At 41.8% G+C, this 18123-nt stretch overlaps 2 protein-coding genes across 2 annotated transcripts; both read right to left on the reverse strand.

Moving 5' to 3' along the window:
• Positions 1–792: 792 nt before the first annotated feature.
• Positions 793–4717, reverse strand: borcs5 (BLOC-1 related complex subunit 5). The gene is made up of 4 exons (XM_070830961.1): positions 4275–4717; positions 3221–3364; positions 2427–2584; positions 793–1158 (listed from the first exon to the last, which is right to left on the reverse strand). Exons 1-4 carry the CDS (start codon positions 4330–4332, stop codon positions 925–927), a joined length of 594 nt encoding a protein of 197 aa, XP_070687062.1. The 5' UTR covers positions 4333–4717; the 3' UTR covers positions 793–924.
• Positions 4718–5787: 1070 nt separating this feature from the next.
• smc1b (structural maintenance of chromosomes 1B) lies at positions 5788–17882 on the reverse strand. Its single transcript, XM_070830430.1, is given in 26 exon segments — positions 5788–5829; positions 5831–5917; positions 6020–6130; positions 6521–6590; positions 7241–7392; positions 7544–7698; positions 7902–8058; positions 8329–8427; positions 8756–8909; positions 9230–9375; positions 9596–9737; positions 10217–10323; positions 10681–10797; positions 11013–11150; positions 11284–11430; positions 11736–11927; positions 12054–12239; positions 12940–13147; positions 13221–13303; positions 13931–14071; positions 14438–14696; positions 14947–15185; positions 15430–15633; positions 15959–16071; positions 16498–16686; positions 17774–17882. Coding segments are annotated over 26 exon segments (3747 nt in total).
• Positions 17883–18123: the final 241 nt, after the last annotated feature.

The raw sequence follows: 18123 nt of genomic DNA on the forward strand, positions 1-18123 counted from the left end.
ACAACATTGAGGCTGACCTCCGTCCAAGAAGAGGCGTCTCGTTTTACTTCCAGCGTACAGTACATCCACGGTCCTTGTGTAATCCAATGGTAATAACCCGTCTTGGTTTTTCTCTGTGAATCTTAATATCCCAGAATGATTCACCAGTATTGTTCAGAGAATCGAAAGCAGTCAATCTGCATACAAGCAGTCCATGGAAGGGGTCTCCAGGCAGTGAGCGAGGCATATATTGACAACCAACAAACATTTTTAATGTGATGTGCAAGATTCAAAAATCCATCCACTGCAGGTTCTTGAGCGACTCGAGCGTTAATCTCCGAAGCAGCAGGAAAAACACATTAGAGATAATTTTGTCGCTCACACCTCTTGAGTCTCTAAAACCCACCATGCATCTGCAGGACCAGTTTCTGAGCATATGGAGTTCATTCTGACTCATTCACAAGTGTTCCTCTCGTGTCTTTAGATTAGTACAGGACGCCTGTGCCAGTGTGAGTCCCTACAGTGAAGGAATAACTTCTAATCTCCAGTCCCTCTGCAGTTGGGGTACATTTGATCGCAGCACTTCACAAGTTGGCAACAGCTCCAGTAGAGCTGCTCAGCGGCCAGCAGCAGATGGCTGTGCTAAACTCAGGTACGCATGTGTATGAGTGTGTGCTGAGTGTAAGCACTTCATCAAATATGATGATGCTGAATAAGAGCATGTGTGTTCGGCTAAACTTCCTGCATTAAGTAAAAAGAATAAAATGGACTGATTTTGACTAGAGCAGTCTCACACGGTTGCACTTAGCTCTACCTCTACCATGAAAACAAACACCTTTATGCACCCATGTGAAGACTTAGTATCCCTACAGCTGGACAGACCTGCACTGCCTCTCGGACTGAGGACTAGATGGAGATCCAGCAGCATTGTTGGCTTTAAGGAAGCTACTTGGTGGCAGAATCCCCATCAGGCCTCATGCTGAAGGGCTCCAGGCGCTCGCTCTCGGGCAGCATGTTGTTGAGGCGCTCCATCAGTGGCACCGTTTGGTCGATGCCCATCTGGATGCGTCTCAGGATCATGGACATCTCGTTGACTTTCTGGATCTGCTCTGCGTACTTGGCGTAGCGTTTCTGGCGCTCCTGCATTATGCTGAACAGAGTTTCCACAGACAAGTCCATCTGAAGAGAGAGAAGAAGAGATAGTGTTTGACCTTTAACGCCAATTTGAATTATGTCAGAGTAAAACAGAAGATAATTCAGCTTCCACACTAATGGATGAAAACTTTACCCTGCTTGGACGCAGCTATGTTTGGTGTTTCTGCCTGATAAATAACACTTTATCAATTATTATTATATTTGTTCTGATGCTAGCGGTTAACAAGAGTGAGTATATTATTTTTTTGAGGTTTTTCTATTTTATTCTGTATTTTATTCAACCTCCGGCGCTTCTCTTCGTGATTGAGCCAAGCCAGCGTGTTGACGATCTTCCTGATTTACTATTTAGCTATTAGAGATCGTATTATTCTGTTTCTCCTCCATCTCCCTATTTCTTTTACTTCACTTAGTCTTTGTTCTTCCCTCTCCCATAACTCCATTCCTGTCATTCATTAGCTTCCTGCCAGGGACACACAGGAGGAGGACACGTCGTACAGAGCCGTGAATCTCTTTATGTATCCATGGATATCTCACTTTTATTTTCTGCTGCTCCCTTGAGAACTGGCACATCTCTGCGCCTCGAGGTCCTTCTGCCTCCTGTGTGTCACCGCTGTCGGTGAACTGCGTGTGTGACTGTGAGCAGGGTTGAGGGAGCGGAGGTCATCAGTGCTGTAACCAACATCAATGCTGTTTGCTAACATTTGAGTGGGCGATTTCCATCTTCCCCAGAGCCTTTCAGTGCTTTTCTCATCTCTCAGGTTCCTGTGGATCCTGGTCCTGGTTCTCTGGCTTCACGAATCACTGCTGCAGATTGTCGGCCGTCGACATTTTTTACTGATATTAGTGCAATTATTATTCATATATTATTGTCATGTTTTTCAATGTTACCATATTGCTTATTATTAGTCACATTCCTATTGTCAGTGCTATAGTTGCTGTTAGTATTCTCTCTCTCTCTCCCTCTCTCTCTCCCTCCCTCTCTCCCTCCCTCTCTCTCTGCCAACCTCCACCCAACATGGACCCCGACAGAAAGCCGCCCACCTCTGAACCTGGTTCTGTTCGTTGGGTCTCTCTCTTAATTAAAGAGTTTGGTCCAGACCTGCTCTTTATGCAAAGCGTCTTGAGATACCCGTGTTACGAATTGGCGCTATATAAATAAAGATTGATTGATTGATTTGAAAAACCCAGAAAGGAACAAAGGAGGAGTGCATAAACCATTTACATTCAATAAGGAACACAAGAGTTAATAAGACCCTCTGTGTGCGTCTCATGCTACACTATGGTTTCCTTACCTCTTTGATCCTCTTGACCAGGGCGTTTTGGTCGAAGGCCACGGCTTCAGCACACTGGTGTAGGTGGTCCTGGTATCGGATGCAGAGCTGCAGAACCTGGGCGGCATCCAGCCTTTCCAGACACACACTGCTGGGTGACGTCTGGCCACTCAGCACTCCTGTGGAGAGCGAGGAGTACAGAGTAACACTTGACAACTGCATAACAGTTGGTAATTATTGTAATTAGCTCTGAACAGGATCTGACAAAACTAACACAGCAGCTATTTCAGGAGTGCGCCTACACAGGAAACTTGGCACATCTACCTTCTAACGTTGTGCTAATGGATTGCAGCAACAATTAGCATCACTACAGAGATTTTGAAAATGGACAGTTGGGGACTGGCTGAAAGACAAGTAAAGGTAAAACTCTCAATGTCTTCATGTGAAAACTGAAATGGAGGACATCAGAGATGCTTGCTGCATGCTGTTTCAACAACTCTGAATGAATCTAATTCTAAAAACAACATTTAGATCTTAAAAAACAAAGACATCAACACTAATTACAGAGATCAAAACTTGGCGGTATTAAATTTGCTTTGTTGGACTCTATATGTGCAGTGTGCAGATATTTTCTCTAGGCTTCAACTTTCAGTTTGTCTTTTAATCTAGCACCTGTGATTGTTTTTAGATGTGTACACACTACACCCTAAAACGGTGTCAACTATTGTTGGTGGTTTCAGACTTTGTGTCTTTCTTAATAGTCCTGTAAGGTGACACTAAAATGCACATATGCAGCTGGCAAGCTTAAGAGTTACCCTTCAAGAGCGGCTGAAAGGTGGGTATTTCTTGAAGCTTTATGACATCTGGGTCGTTGTGGATGTTTCGCATTGACTGGGTCCCCTGGGCCACAACCACAATATCATCCATCTTTGCCTTCTGCTTTGCTGGAGACGGCACCACTGCAACAACAACAGTTCCATTAACAGATAGCACTCCGTTTACACCATGTGGGTATCAAAACACTGGATATGTGACCTCTCACAGAATATGCTTTTATTGATGACTCACGGATTACTTTAAAAAAAATAAGGGGCACATAGACATTAAATAAAACAAGATTGCAAAGGAAAGTGACATGATTATGTGATTAATAGCAACAGAGTCAGCAAGTTGAATATATGTAAGCAGCTTATATTTAATTTAAGTGATATTTGTCTGTATTAGAAAACTGTGAAGTGTTGATGAGTGTTTCCCAAGGCCCTAAATTATCTCCTCAAATGTCTTGCTTCGTCCTCAATCCAAAAATGTTCAGTTTACCATCATCGGGGGTAACTGAAAATATTTAAGTTTATGTAAGTTTGACAGGCTGAAATTAGAATTTGGAGATTTTCTCTTTAAAAAAAAAATCTGGCAATTAACTTAATAGTTGACAACTGATCTACTGATTGACTAATTCGCTGCAGCTGCATCAGACAGTATAACATTAACATACATTTGATTTAATACAGCACAGTATGAAATAGTGGCATATAAGATTATAAGGAGAGTATAATGGGAAATGTAATAATATGGTAATGTTTTGGTATCTCAACTCTAAATGCATTGTGCTGTTATTAGCCATGTATTGTATTGAATATTGTTAATTAAAGGAAAATAAAAACAAATAAAGGAACAAATTACATGATGTTATTGCCACTGTTAACTTAAAGTGAAGGACCTTCACCAGTGCATTTGGAAAATGAAGCTACTCATGACACAGATACCTGCTGTAACACAAAAATGCTATAGTTATCCTGGCTTACGTCTATGAAAATTGATTTCAGACAAATACAAACATAAAATAAATGCATGTCAGGCGGTTTCACTCACCAGATGAGCTGTAATCGGAGTGTTTGTGCTCCGCATCTCCACTCTGCTCGGCCCCCATGGTGCTAAAACGTTTAGTTAGCCTACAAGCTAACGTTAGCGGTTAGCTTTCTTCAAGGCTTCCAGAAATAATTTAAATATCGGGCGCTAACCCGTCCACAGACACTTTACAAACAACCATGTCCACAAAGGGGAACTGAAAGTCAGTGCTAGCGTTTTTAGCTAACTACTTCTGCTGTTTCACAGAGCAAAAGCTAGCTAAGTTAGCACATATCGTCCCTGCTCAACAAGCTAACAGGTGACCAGGCGCCTCTCTAAAGGTTAAAATAGAAGCTTTCTTGCTAGTAAACGGCGTCGCATGTAATTTAAGTATTTTATCTAGCTTAACGTTAACATATGGTCCATTAATGACTCAGTCCTGTGACTTCAGTGAAACCAACACTTCCGTAAATATCTTCTTCTTCTGGGTTTTAAATGGCGGTTGGCAGATCAGCCTACAGGTGCGCTGCTGCCACCTACTGGACTGGATGTTTGAACGACTGCAGACCGGCAGGAAAAACATCTATTCTTCCTGTTACTTTTAATTATTTAGAAAATTGTGCACTTTCCATGTCACCCCTTGGAAAATTCCCAATGTAATTAAGTGTTTTTCATAATTTTGTACCTGTTACAATCTATCAGTACATGTTTAATAGTTTCTGGGTTATTAGCGGGTACATAATCCAGTGTTTGGTCCTTTTCTCAAGGAGTAATAACCATCTCTTCCCTTGGTTCCACCAAAGCCAACATGTTTTTGAACACTGTAAACCCATCGTGTCAGTCAAGTCCCAGTATTCCTACCAAGGTAGCCAATATGTCTACTGTCTCATTTCCCCACCCCTACATGAGCAGGAACCCAGAGGAAGGAGACATCCACTCCCCTGAGTGATTTCATAAATAATATCCTTCCATCATGACGACCTTGCAGACTGATAAGCTATCAGACGTTGGTTATTTCCTTCCACCCACTGTAAAGCCGCAAGTAATTCATCTGTGTGCACTGAGAAATGGTCTGATGTGGTCTTACTGACTGCCGCCTCACACTGACGGATGAAGGATGCAGAAGACAAACTAACAAGCACAACTCAAACACAAAACAATTCAGCTACCAGATATATTAGTAATACACCAACATTGGAGCCACTTTTGAATAAAATGGAACATCCTGGAGGAGAAACAAGAACCGCAACAGTCAAGAAAGATGAACAGAGTCCATTCCTGCTGATTTTTCACATGCTAGTAAACACAGACTGAAACTGTCTCACTGACCCGATTGAATGCTAAATACCTGGAGGCTTGAGCAGGAAGCCACTCTTTCTACTTTTCAGTGAAATCTGTCAAGTAAAACAGCCTAAAATGGAACAAATAAACCATCATTTCGTGTTTAAGCTAACGTCTTTGCTTGCACACCTCTTTGAAAGACTAAACCACTGAGAACCACTGAACATAAATGTAAGAGTAAGAGAGTGGAAGGCCTTCATGTACGTGAGTCAAGGCTACGCTCATCCTGTCCTCTCCCCGTCCGTCTGCATCCCATTGTCCTCCTCAGCTAGAGGGTAAGGCTGCAGGTCCAGGGTCAGAATGCGGCTGAACATGTATTCATCAATCTGCGAGGAGGAGAATACAGCAGTGATTGCGCTGCCGTGACATGTAGGAATTAATTAATTAGGTTCTGCTCCAACTTGCAGCACGTTATAAAACTTTATTACGTCTGAGTAAACTCCCTGCAGAGCGTCGGCCTTGGAGAAAAACTCCTCCTTCAGGGAGATGACAATGATCTGCATGTTCTCCCTGGACTCCTCTCTGATGAAACTGGTCACCTTAACACAAACAACACATGGTAAACACCAATATAATCAGTATCTAGAGAGTATCTAGATCCTGTGATGGGGTCACACCAGCTGAGACAAAGCTGATTTAATGTCTCATAGAAAGACACTTTCTGATTCATCTTTTAGCACGTAAAACCTCTGGAAAAAGTGAAACACGGCCATCAAAATGTCCCTCAAGTCAAGCTTGCACCTTAAAATGTTCTATTTTCACCAGTCCAAGACCAAAAGATATTCAGTTTTACGATATAAAACAAATCAGCAAATCCTCACATTTGAGATCGTGGAGTAGCAAACATGTTAAAACTGATTAATCAACTAATTGTTATTAGCACAACTGTAGTTCTTATTTGTAAACCCTGGATGCAGCTGGACTCCCACCTTGCCAATATTAGTGTTGTCCAGGGCTGCGTCCACCTCATCCAAGATGAAGAAGGGAGCAGGGCGGAAGCTGAGAGAAATAACACAAACACCCAGAAAGACACAGTGAACCAACAATGTGGCTTAAATGTCAGCGCTACGGCCATTAAAACAGATGCTACAAGAATTAGATAACGTGAGACAATAAGAAAAATATGTCTAAAAAATTATAATTGAAGGAGCGATAGCTTCAATACAAAGTAAAACACAGAGGCAGCAAATCTCTTTACAAGAGTTCTTCACATAAAAATGATGTGAAAGAGGAGGGGATCAACAGACACCAGATTTCACAGCCTTCCCTTTATTAGTTCATTCATCAGTTTAAAAACTCAAGATCATTACAAGAGCCCCAGCCCACTCATTTTCCCCCTTCAAGAAGAAACTGAAGTTTGAGAGATATTTCACTGCATGTCAACAGCTGTGCTATGACTTTTTTTTATTTTAGTTTTGTTATTATAGCTGTGGGGGGGCAATTATCCAGCTGTCCTGCTAAACTTAATGAGTGATTTTGTTAAATGACGTTAATGGGCAATAGGGCAGTGTTATGTCCAACTGCTTATCCTACTTGTTATCTGGCGCTATCATATACATGTTCAAACTTTATTATCTTGAGGCTTTTATCTTACTGCCGTCTAAGGTGATCTAGTCTGTTTCAGGGTTTGACTGTGAGCCTTGTCTCACCTGTGGATGGCAAACACCAGGGCCAGGGCAGCGATGGCCTTTTCTCCACCAGACAGGTTGTCCATGGACATGAAGCGTTTCCCCGGTGCCACGCAGTTGTAGTTGATGCCGCCGAGGTACGGCTCATCTGGATTCTCTGGACTCAGAATGGCCTGGAGCAGGTACAGCAGTCCATTGTAATTTCATAAACATATACACCTACTTTAAATCACCCCTGAAGCACGCACTAACCCTACTGGTTGGATTATGCAGTATACTAAGCTTAAATTGTGAGTTTCTGTGGTTGAGGTTGTGTTGCTTCACCTGAGCGCTGCTGTTCCTGCATATTCTCTTATAGATCTGATCAATGACGACAGACACGTGTTCGAAGCACTGGCTGAAGAGCTGGAGGCGCTGAGCTTTGACCTGCTCAAACTCCCTATTGCATTTTCTGACCGCTTTAGTGCTGGCATCAAAGGCTGAGCGAGGGACAGGAAACGAAGCCGAGCCAGTTAACCCAAAACACTTATCAATAATTGAAAATGTTTTCAAATCTTAATATATAGTTAATATTTAAGACATTAAATATATAAACTGTTTTGATTGATAGATTATAGCAAAAGTAAGCAACCTATCAAGAGTTAAATTTTTGCCATTAAAAACTTCATAAGCCACAAAGCACCTTCTGTCACTCCCTGTAACTTGTCCTTCACCTCCCTCATCTTCTCCAGAGCTTTCAGGTTGGGGGTGGTGGTGCGGTGCAGCACTCCCTCTATGGAGGAGACGGATTCCCTCAGCCGCTCCAAGGTGGCCTCCGCCTCCTCCACTGCCAGCTGACTCTGCACACACACAAATGAATAAACAACATTTGGGCAGTGCTTCCCACTCCTGCTCCTGGAGACTCACTTCACTTCAGGTTTCCGATGTTCCCCTGCTCAGACACACCTGATTCAAATGATCAACGTCATCAAGCTTTGGAGAAGCCTGATAACGACCCATACGTTTGAATGTTGCAGCAGGGAAACATCTAAAACCTGCAGGGCGGTGGGCCTCCAGGAGCAGGATTGGGAAGCACTGAATGAGGACAATGATGAGGCTTGACGTCTCACCCTGAGCTCAGCCGCCAGGGCAGAGTAGTCGATGATGAGCTGTGCTTCTCTCTCGTAGATGTCCATAGTGGCTAAAGTGGTTTCAGACTCTGTGTCCAGCTGTACAGACCAGAAGAATCAGTCATCACGTCAGAGTGATACCAAAAGGGCTTCATGCTGATTTATTATTTCTGTCATTACTCTAATGTGATTGCATTCTTCTTTTTTTGCAAATTAGTATCTAATACTAATCCAAATTTGTGCAGGACTTGTTGAAATGGAAATTCAGAAGAGACAACGAACAGTGAATTGTCTTCCGCACTCCTCTATGTGGGGATTAAAGCAAGAAATGTCTGAGAGGCTGAAAAGTTGTCCAGGATTAAATGTGAACAGTGTGTTGAATTAAGTGTTACATGAATTTAAAACGTGGTCTATGTCTTTGTCCTACCTGCACCTCACTGATTTCATTCAGGCTCCCTGACAGCAGAGTGATCGGGGCATCCTGGATCTTGCAGGCCAACAGTAAGTTGTGCCTGGCCTGGCGTTTCTGCTCCAACACCATCTCTGCAGACATCAACTCACGCTGAAACTTCACCAACTCTCTGGAAAAAACACAGACAACAATGCTGTGTTTAAAATACGAATTCATGACATTGCAGATGAAACATCCAACAGATCGTGATAGAAAACAGATTGAATTCTGTTTATTGATTTTACACTGCAGATGAAAAGAATTATGGATCAGAAAACATTACTACCTTAGTTTTAGTTGTTATTAATAATAGGAGACCTGCTAATCAGTTTAACAGTCACAGCAAGTCTTTATAATAAACAACCGTTCTGTAGTAGTTTAAAGAGGAGAAAGCCTCTGTAACACAGGTAACAGTGGTAGTTTGCACTGCAGTGTTAGTGGTAGTGTTACATGTTGATCTCTCTGAGGCTCTGGGTCTTCTGGTCCAGCTCAGCTTTGGCAGCGGCCACTTGGCTCTTCTTTGACAGCAGCTGGTTCTTCAGCTCCAGCAGTTTGTTCTGACCTTCCTCCAACACTGCAAGCAGCTTCTCCTCATCCTGAAGGGAGGAGGGTGAATTTCTCATCAGCTAGGGTGTGTGCAGAAATAGTCCTTAATACAGACTTGTGAGGAACGAATCTATATATTAGTAGGTAGTTAATATTTGCTATGTTTGTTAGTAACTAACATGTCATTATGGGCACATTTTAATCATATTAAGGGAAAACAATGTGACAGTATAGTCACTATATCAGCAATAACACAGAATAAATAACCACCTTCCTCTGCTCGGCCATGATTCTCTCCTCCGTGTCGATGGTTTGCTCCATTTTGTGGAGCTTCTTCTTCTGCTGCTCCAGTTGGTCTTGTTCGTACTCCAGCTGTGCTTTCAAGCGAGTGCACTGACCCTCAAACTCCAGCCTGAAAGTAGAGACATAACAAGGTGTTAATGATGTAAAACACCCAAGAACTTAACATACGTACAAATGCCGTACATACAGAAATTACACACGACTCTAGAATATACTGAAGTTTGTAAATATAAGCAGTAAGTAAGTAAGACCCTTTAATTTTAGGCAATTTGCTAAACATTGACAAAATGGAATTTATATTTCAATTACATTACGGCTCAAGGTATATCTGAATTCCACTAAAACACTTAACATAATAAAGATTGATAATTTGGTGATTCAGAGTCATTCTGTGTATCAAATAACTTCTTATTTCTTCGTATTTTTCACGGCGACCTACAATTATACAGATTTCTGTCGGAAAGCTATTCTCCTTTTGATTTTCATTACATTTTCATTACTTATGTGTTTATTATATGTTCTTCACAGATTCAGCTGGTTAGCTTTATCATATACGGTAATGTAGATCCTCTCATGTGGTTGTCCTACCGCTTCTTGTCCAGCTCTGTCTCTCGTTTCAGGTGCTCCTGCTCATACTCTCTGATGCTGGCCACACCGATGTCAGCACAGAAGTCAGAAAACACCAAGTCCTCCATCTAAATACACAGAGCATCTACACTGATAAGTAGGCTACAAGCGACCAGCCATTAGACAATGGCAGCTAAGTTTGTCTACTGGTGACATTAACTGATGCAAGTAAAATACTTTATGTAGCACATGAACATTTTTTCTTTCTTGAACCCCTGGGAATGTAGGGATGCCATCTTATACATGCAACATGATACTGAAGAAAATGAATGTACACCAACCAGGTTTTATTTAGTTCTATTCAAGTAACTAACTGAAAGAGTAATGGAATGAAAATGTGAATTCTTTGGTAACCTCAGCATGGCGGTCAAGTTACAAAACCAGAGCGCTGAAACTGGTTGAAAATGGCGCGCAGACTGCAGTACCTGGTCGATCTGGTCTCTGATTATCCTCATCTGTGAACCCTTGGCCTCAACGCTCTCCTGCTGCATCTGTATCTGAGAGTCCAGGTTTGCTAATTCACTCTCCATACGAGAAATCTCCTAGAAAAAATCAGCAGGACATGACAAGACAGAATAAGAACTGCACAACTGAACTTTGACTCTGCCTCTGTGTCAACATGATAAAATATGTTGTCTAATACTTTGGGATTCAAATGAGAGTGATACAGGCGCTCTGATTTACATGTAAACATGCAGGGGAGCCATGTAAAAGAACATCAATATCAAATCTGATATTACATTTCAGAAAGTCCTACCGCTTGGCATTTAGGGATGTTTTTCTTCTGAAGGTTTTCCAGCTCAGTTTTGGAGTATTTCAGGCGGGTCTGAGCACCTTGAGCTTGAGCAATGATCTGTTTCAGGTCGGACTCCTTCCGCCTCAGCCTCATCAAATCCTGTCACAGGACGAAAACAGTGAACTGACAGTGAACTGCAAATAAATTACGCACTCTTTAATACTAATTTAATTCTTGACAGCATTATTCATCAATATTGTATACATATTTGATATTTTGTGTGTTGACTCACGCGCAACTCTGCTGTCAGCCGTTCCTTGCGTTCCACCAGCTGCATCACGTCCTTCTCGTCCCAGCAACGAGCTTTGTTCCGCAGGTTATTGGAGCCTCCAGAAATCACACCTGACTTTGCAAACAGCGTCCCATCTAGAGATACTGTCTACAGAGCACGCATGGCGACAACATGTGAGTCAGTAAGCAAGTTCAGGGCTGTAGGTGGTAATACTAGATCGGTCCGTTTTGGCCTACAAAATCTGTCTGTAGTCTTTAGGTGACTTTCTTATTGAGGGTTTAGATTTTTTAAGACGCTGTATGCAAAACTTTCCCCTTTTAATAATGCCAACTCTATAAAAATGTAGTGATCAATTTTGTCATTTCACTGACACTGCTGTCTTGTGCTTTTGTTCCTCTCAGTGGATTTAATTGATCCTGCTTCCAACATCTGCTGCTCAGGTACAAGTTTACCTTGTTACGCTCCTGTCCGTCAAACGCTATACTCCTTGCTTCTTTCATGGTCTCACACACCAAGGCGTTGCCACAGACAAACTGCACCACTCTCTTCAGCTGGGCAGCACCTGCGGCAGTGTTAATCTGGACAACATCGACCACCATCTTGGCACGGGGCACCTCCCTCAGTCGCTCATTCAGAGGACGCACCTGGTCACATAGTAGTGATGGTTAACATTGGTAAACTGAAAAACAATGACAACTACACCTTCTTTTCCATTTTGCATTTTCAATCAAGCAAAAAAAAGGTCACGGCTTGTTTCAGTTTCAACTTACGTCCAAGTAATCGATGGGCAGGAAAGTCTCAGGTTCTGATCGCTCCTCCTTGATGAAAGTGATACAGTCACGGGCCACTTTCTCAGAGGTCACTACAATGGCATTCATGTAGCGGCCAAACACCTTGGTGACAGCCAGGTGGTACTTCTTATGGATGGGGCTGCACAAGTCAGACAGACGACCATACTGGGACACGAAAGAAAAACAAATGAAAAGACAAGAAACAATAGTTTCCACAGATCGAGTGAGGGGCATTTTGTACTTCAAAAGTGATGAGTGACTGATGCATGATATTTGCAAATAATTATCCATTTCACAAGGTTTCACCCTCTAAAGAAATAATAAATTTCTCTCAACAGATGCAGCCAGAAATTATGAGCATTCCCATCTTGGTTTTGGAACCAAGAATGCAAGATTAAAGCACTTCTGCAATGGTTTCACTTTTCAGACCCAGGCGCCACACCCACTTCTTTTATACAGTCTAGGTGAGCAAAACAAAAAAATGGCCTTAAGTATCAGTGCAAAGCAGACAAGGGACTTTTAAAAATGATTCATCTCTAAATAACGAATGATTGTGATAACTTTCCAGGTATTTGGCACAGGGGCTGTTTGCTATGAAGGAACTGAATAAAGTTTCTGTTGGGAATGTGCACTGCAGCACTCTCCAAGGTGCTGCTCCTGCAGAGCTGGACCGTCCAGCCAATAACTTATGTTGTCTAATCACTGACTTCACCTGTTTCCTTGACGGTTGCCAAGTGAGATTAGTTAAATGTCCTTGTTGGGTGTGGCGTGTTTTGTTTTGCCACAACAATAAATTCCTTAACATGCCTTCAGTCTCCTGCCTCTCACCGCATTTGGGTACTCATTAAGCCCATCTGTCTCTTACCACAGATTCAGGGAAGAGTCTGCGGAGCCTCTCCAGCAGCTCTTTGCGCTGCAGATGGCGTGTGCTCTCCTGACTGTCCAGACGGGCGTTCCCCAGCTCTTCCAGCACCTGGCCCAGCTCCTGCTTAACCTCCTCGCTGCGGTGGCGGCCCTGTTGCAGCTCTGCACTCAGGCTCTGCTCCTGCTCACGGTACTCTTCAAGGGACGCCCTGAAACATGCAGTAATACTATAAAAAATGTCTTTCTGGGACAGAAACTGTACAGACATGTGATATAACGTACTTGCAGTTTTTGGTGTACTCCTCTAACTTCTCTGCTCTGCGAGTCAAATCTTCCAGCTGAGTCCGGTTGTTCCTGATGGCAACCTACAACAAATGATGTTCTAATAGTGATACAAATATCTTAAAGCAGCTACAATTTATATTTTCAAAATAACAATGTCCCTCAGCTTAGCTTCCCTCAGCCTTACAGTACTTTATAATGAGTTTCAGCTCACTGTTCAGCTGAAATTGACTGTTTTGGTTCACTCTCACTGCTCTAAAAGCTTCGTATTTCGCTGCAACAGGCAGCTGTTTTTGAGAAAAACACTCCACCTGTTCTGCACCAAATGGCAGACAGACAAAATAAGCTACTAGCTGGTGAACATAGTGGAGTATTTAATGGATGAAGAGCCAGATATTTCAATTAGGAGTTAGTAGAGACCAATACAGATCTAATAGAGAGAAAACACTGGACTTACATTCGTCAGGTGGGCAGAAACAAGACACCAAAAGGATAAACAATTTTATCTTCCTATAATCTTATCTTATCAACTTAAAAAGTTATGATATGTAAATATTGTGCTGACAACAACTTCCTGAGTGGCCGAGTCCCAAGTGGCCAAAAACAGCAATCACAGATTCAGTGGTGTGAAACATAAACAATCTGTGTATTTCAGCAGCTGCTCACTTGAAAGATGCGTAGTGGAAGTGAAAATGTGCCACTGACAGTACCTCCACTTCTTTCTTCCTGCGCTGGTCGAAAGCCATCTTCTCGTAGTCCGCTCTCACCTCCCAGTTCAGTTTCTCTGCCTGCTGGCTGAAGACAGCCCCCTGCTTCTGGGCCAGCTCCTTCAGCTCTTTGTATCGCTGCAGCTGTAGCAGAAACACATGCAAAACCATGCTGGGAGTGTTATGACAATGTCACTCCTTTGTCCCCTGTCATTTTGAGGTATCTGAAGTTTGGTCATTTTCAAGTTTTGGTAACCAAAATTAGAATAAACAGTGGCTTTTACAGTTGTCATTGTTGATTCATAGGCATCTGTCACCCAGGGACTTGCCTGAGCTTAGTACGTATTTACTTACAGGATAAACACAGTTTGTTTGATGAGCATCTTGTGCTGTTAGAAGTATTATAAGGCTATAAGCTGCACAAAAAGAGACTCCAACCTCCCAGAGCTGTATTATATATACTGTATTATAACTTTTGGTTTATCTGTTTGGGAAAAGAGGTGGCGTCACCTGATCCTCATCCAGCCTGATATCTCTCTCTCGGGAGTCTGCCATCTCCCGTGCCTGCTTCTCGTAGTTCCTCCAGGCCCTCTCCAGGTCCACCATCTCCTGTCGTCCCTCTGCCAGCTCGTGCTCTTTAATAGCCATCAGCTTCTGACTCTTCCTCAGGGCGGCACGGACCTCCTCAGACTTCTTTATGTGATGGGAGGTGTTGACCTTGGCTTTGATGTACTGGGACTGATACTGGGACAGGATATGCTCCTGGGCACTGGGTGGGACGGTGAGAGGAGGTCTAGGTTAGACTTGCAGACTTGCTAGCAAAGACAATGAAGGTTCTTATATGCCCTTTCCATTAAAGATAAATAGATATTATCATCTGAGGCTTCCCCACAAAAACAACTAAAACACCTTTTTGCTGCTCAATTTCCCTTTACTGTAGTGTATTTTCTGATATACTGGTTCATTTAAAAATCACGCTGTTTGTATCAAAACTGCCCATAAATCCAAAATCTACACACCGGATCTCCTTCTCTACGTGCAGCTGTTCTCTGGTGAGGCGTCCATGTTCTTTCTTGTATGTTTTGATTGTCTGCTCTGCGCTGACCAGTTTGTTGTTCTTAGCAGCTGCGGCCTGCTGCCTCTCCCTCAGAGTGTCGCTGTGGGCGCTGATGCTTTTCTCATTATGGTACAGCTCAGCCAGGCACAGCTGCAGGCGGTTTTGGTGAAGCTTATCGACCAGCGCCTGGTACCTCTGGGCCTGGAGGAGTGGGAGGTGGGAGGACGGGTCAGAGAGAAGAATGAATGGGAGTCAACTGCCTTCACAAAGTGTTGTGTTTGTATTGAAATACCAGTTCTATACTTCTTGAACCATGACAAATATATATATATACAAAACTACAGTGACTCAGGTCAGAACACACTGAGCCACACTGTAGCAGTACTGTAGTAGCTCTGTGGACTATACAATAAAAGTCACATGCTCTCTGCTGGTGTGACTTTACCTCTATTTTTTCCAGAGACACTTGTTTCCTCTCAACAGTAGCAGATTTCTTCTTGGTGAAGTGAAACTGTGTGTCTTCTTTGGACTTCAACAGGGCCTCTTTCTTCTTATTATACTCTGCAGCATACTCTCTGGACTGACTGATGCACTCAAACATCTTGGTCCTCTCCTTTGGGTCCTTCAAGGCTATGGACTCCACTGCCCCCTGGTGAGGAGTATAATGGGAAACAGACTGGTTTGTAAGCATTACTAGTACCAGCAAATGTAACCAGAGTGTCTACCTGTATCAGCAAGTTGAACTTAAGACTTTGTAATACCACTTTTCAATTAGATTTAAGGCCCTTTTTTTTGCAATAAACATAAACATCAAATGTAAGAATATAGGCATACTCTTCTGAGTAAATACAAATATTGTCAGTTCAAAATTATAAGCAAGGCAAGCAAGGTATCACCCATACACCTCCAGCATTTGTCTACACTATAGCATGTTTTCATGTGTATCAATACTACTTTTTACATGCCAGTTTTACCTGGAACACCAGGCAGTTTCGAGCTTTGGTCACGATACCAATCTTCTCCAGCTCCTCCATGTATCTGGCCAGAGTGACGTGGACACCACTGATGTGATACTCAGAGGAGTCACCTGAAAAACACAATAAATGTGGCAGTTAAGACAGCAGCTTTTATTTATTTATTTCTGCTTGATACCATGTGGGGCACCACAGAAAATATGCTCTTTGAAAGACTGTGGCTTTCTGGTTCTTCCCAGAATAACATCAGGAGCCGGTAAAGGTGCTTTTAGTCACCGTGGATCTGTCCTGTGTCTCTCAGGCTTATGAACAGTGTTGATGAGTGTTTATGTGTGTGTGTTTGGGAGTGAGGTTGGGGTGTAAGTATGGTGGGTATGTATAAACTGTCTTTCTGTCCTTAAAATGCCTGATGTTTTTATGTCTCTTTTTTAAAATGTAAAGCACATTGTGTGTTTCTGTGTATTGACATGAGCCCTATGAATAAAGTTTTATCACTTTGCCTTTGTTATTCTCATTCAAGTTTAACTCTCTAAACTGACCTGAGATGCTCCGGCAGAAGACGGTCTCCTGGTCTTTGTCGTCACAGTATCGGATGGAAACGCGGGCGGTGTTGGCCACCGGCCTGCCGATGTGGGCTCCGTGTATCAGGTCCCTGAGGTGCTTCACACGGAGGCAGGCAGCCCGCTCCCCCATGCTAAAGCTCAGGGCATCCATCACATTGGACTTACCTGGAACGATTTTTACATCTTCAGCATGCATCTGAATAACTCATTTAATTCATTATTGTACTTTTTACTTCACTACATCTCAGTTTTACTTACTACTTAATTTAATTTATTCGTTCATTAATTGATTAGTTGCAGGAAATTACAGGCAACTGTTTTGACAATTGTTTAAGTAATTTTTCATGTAGAAACATGAACAATTTCATGGTGTCAGCTTCACAAATAACTTTTTCCTGTCAATTATTTTAATCTATTTTAAATCATTTCAAAATTTGGACTGTTGGCCGACAAAATAAGCACTGTGGACGTGTCATTTGGGACGACATGACATTTGATCAATTAATTAAGAAAATAATCAACAGATTCATCTGTAATGAAAACAGTGCGGCATCCAGCAATAATTTATATTGTCGATGAAGCTGTCGACTATTTTTTCGATTAATTGATTAGTAGTTTGGTCTATAAACTCAGAAAATGGTGAAAGATGTTGATCAGTGTTCCCAAAAGCCCAAGATGTCTTCCTCAAATGTTTTGTCCAAAACCCAAAGATATTCAGTTAAGTGCTACAAAGGAGTAAAGAAACCAGGAAATGTTCGTATTTAAGCTGAAAAAATTTACTTTTTTAAAAATAATTACTATTACTAAAACTATTAAATTATTCTCAAATAGGCAATTAATTAGTTGCAGCTCTAAATGAAAATAATCATTAGTTGTAGTCAAAATTATCTCCACTTCAACCAACTACAGCAGCAAAATCCTGCTTTCACATTAATGCTTGAGAAATAATGATCTAATCACATATTCTATATTAGCTAGCAGGTAGCTTTAGCACTTTTCCAGCACTTTGTAAAAACTTAAATCAATTCCCTGAAATACATTCTTACAAAAAAACATTGTTTTTATTAACTCAAACATTAAATTCTGTTATTTATATACAGTTAAGTTAACTTAAAAAGATGGATATCCCATCATTTATTCAGCTAGCAAAACTTCGATGCTAAAGCTAGCCTCACTCAACTAAGCTAGCTAGTAACGTTAGCATCGACAGCTAACGTTAGCTCGATGAAAACCTTTAAAAACTTAAACTTACCGGAGCCATTGGTGCCAATTATACAATTAAATCGCATGAAGGGACCGATAACTTGCTTCCCTCGCCACGACTTGAAGTTTTCAATGTCTATTTGTTTCAGATATCCCATTTTTATCTGAGTTTTTGTGGTGAATCTGGCGGCTAATTGAGTGTCAGTCTTACAGGCTGAAGTTAGCAGGATGTGGAGAGGCGGGAAGTCGGTGTTATAGTGATCAATATATAAATAAATCTGTGTTATAATGATCAATATATAAATAAGTCTGTGTTATAATGATCAATATATAAATAAATCTGTTATAATGATCAATATAAATAAATCTGTGTTATAGTGATCAATATATAAATAAATC

Source organism: Pempheris klunzingeri, chromosome 5 (genome assembly GCF_042242105.1).
Source record: "Pempheris klunzingeri isolate RE-2024b chromosome 5, fPemKlu1.hap1, whole genome shotgun sequence".
Lineage (NCBI taxonomy): Eukaryota > Metazoa > Chordata > Actinopteri > Acropomatiformes > Pempheridae > Pempheris > Pempheris klunzingeri.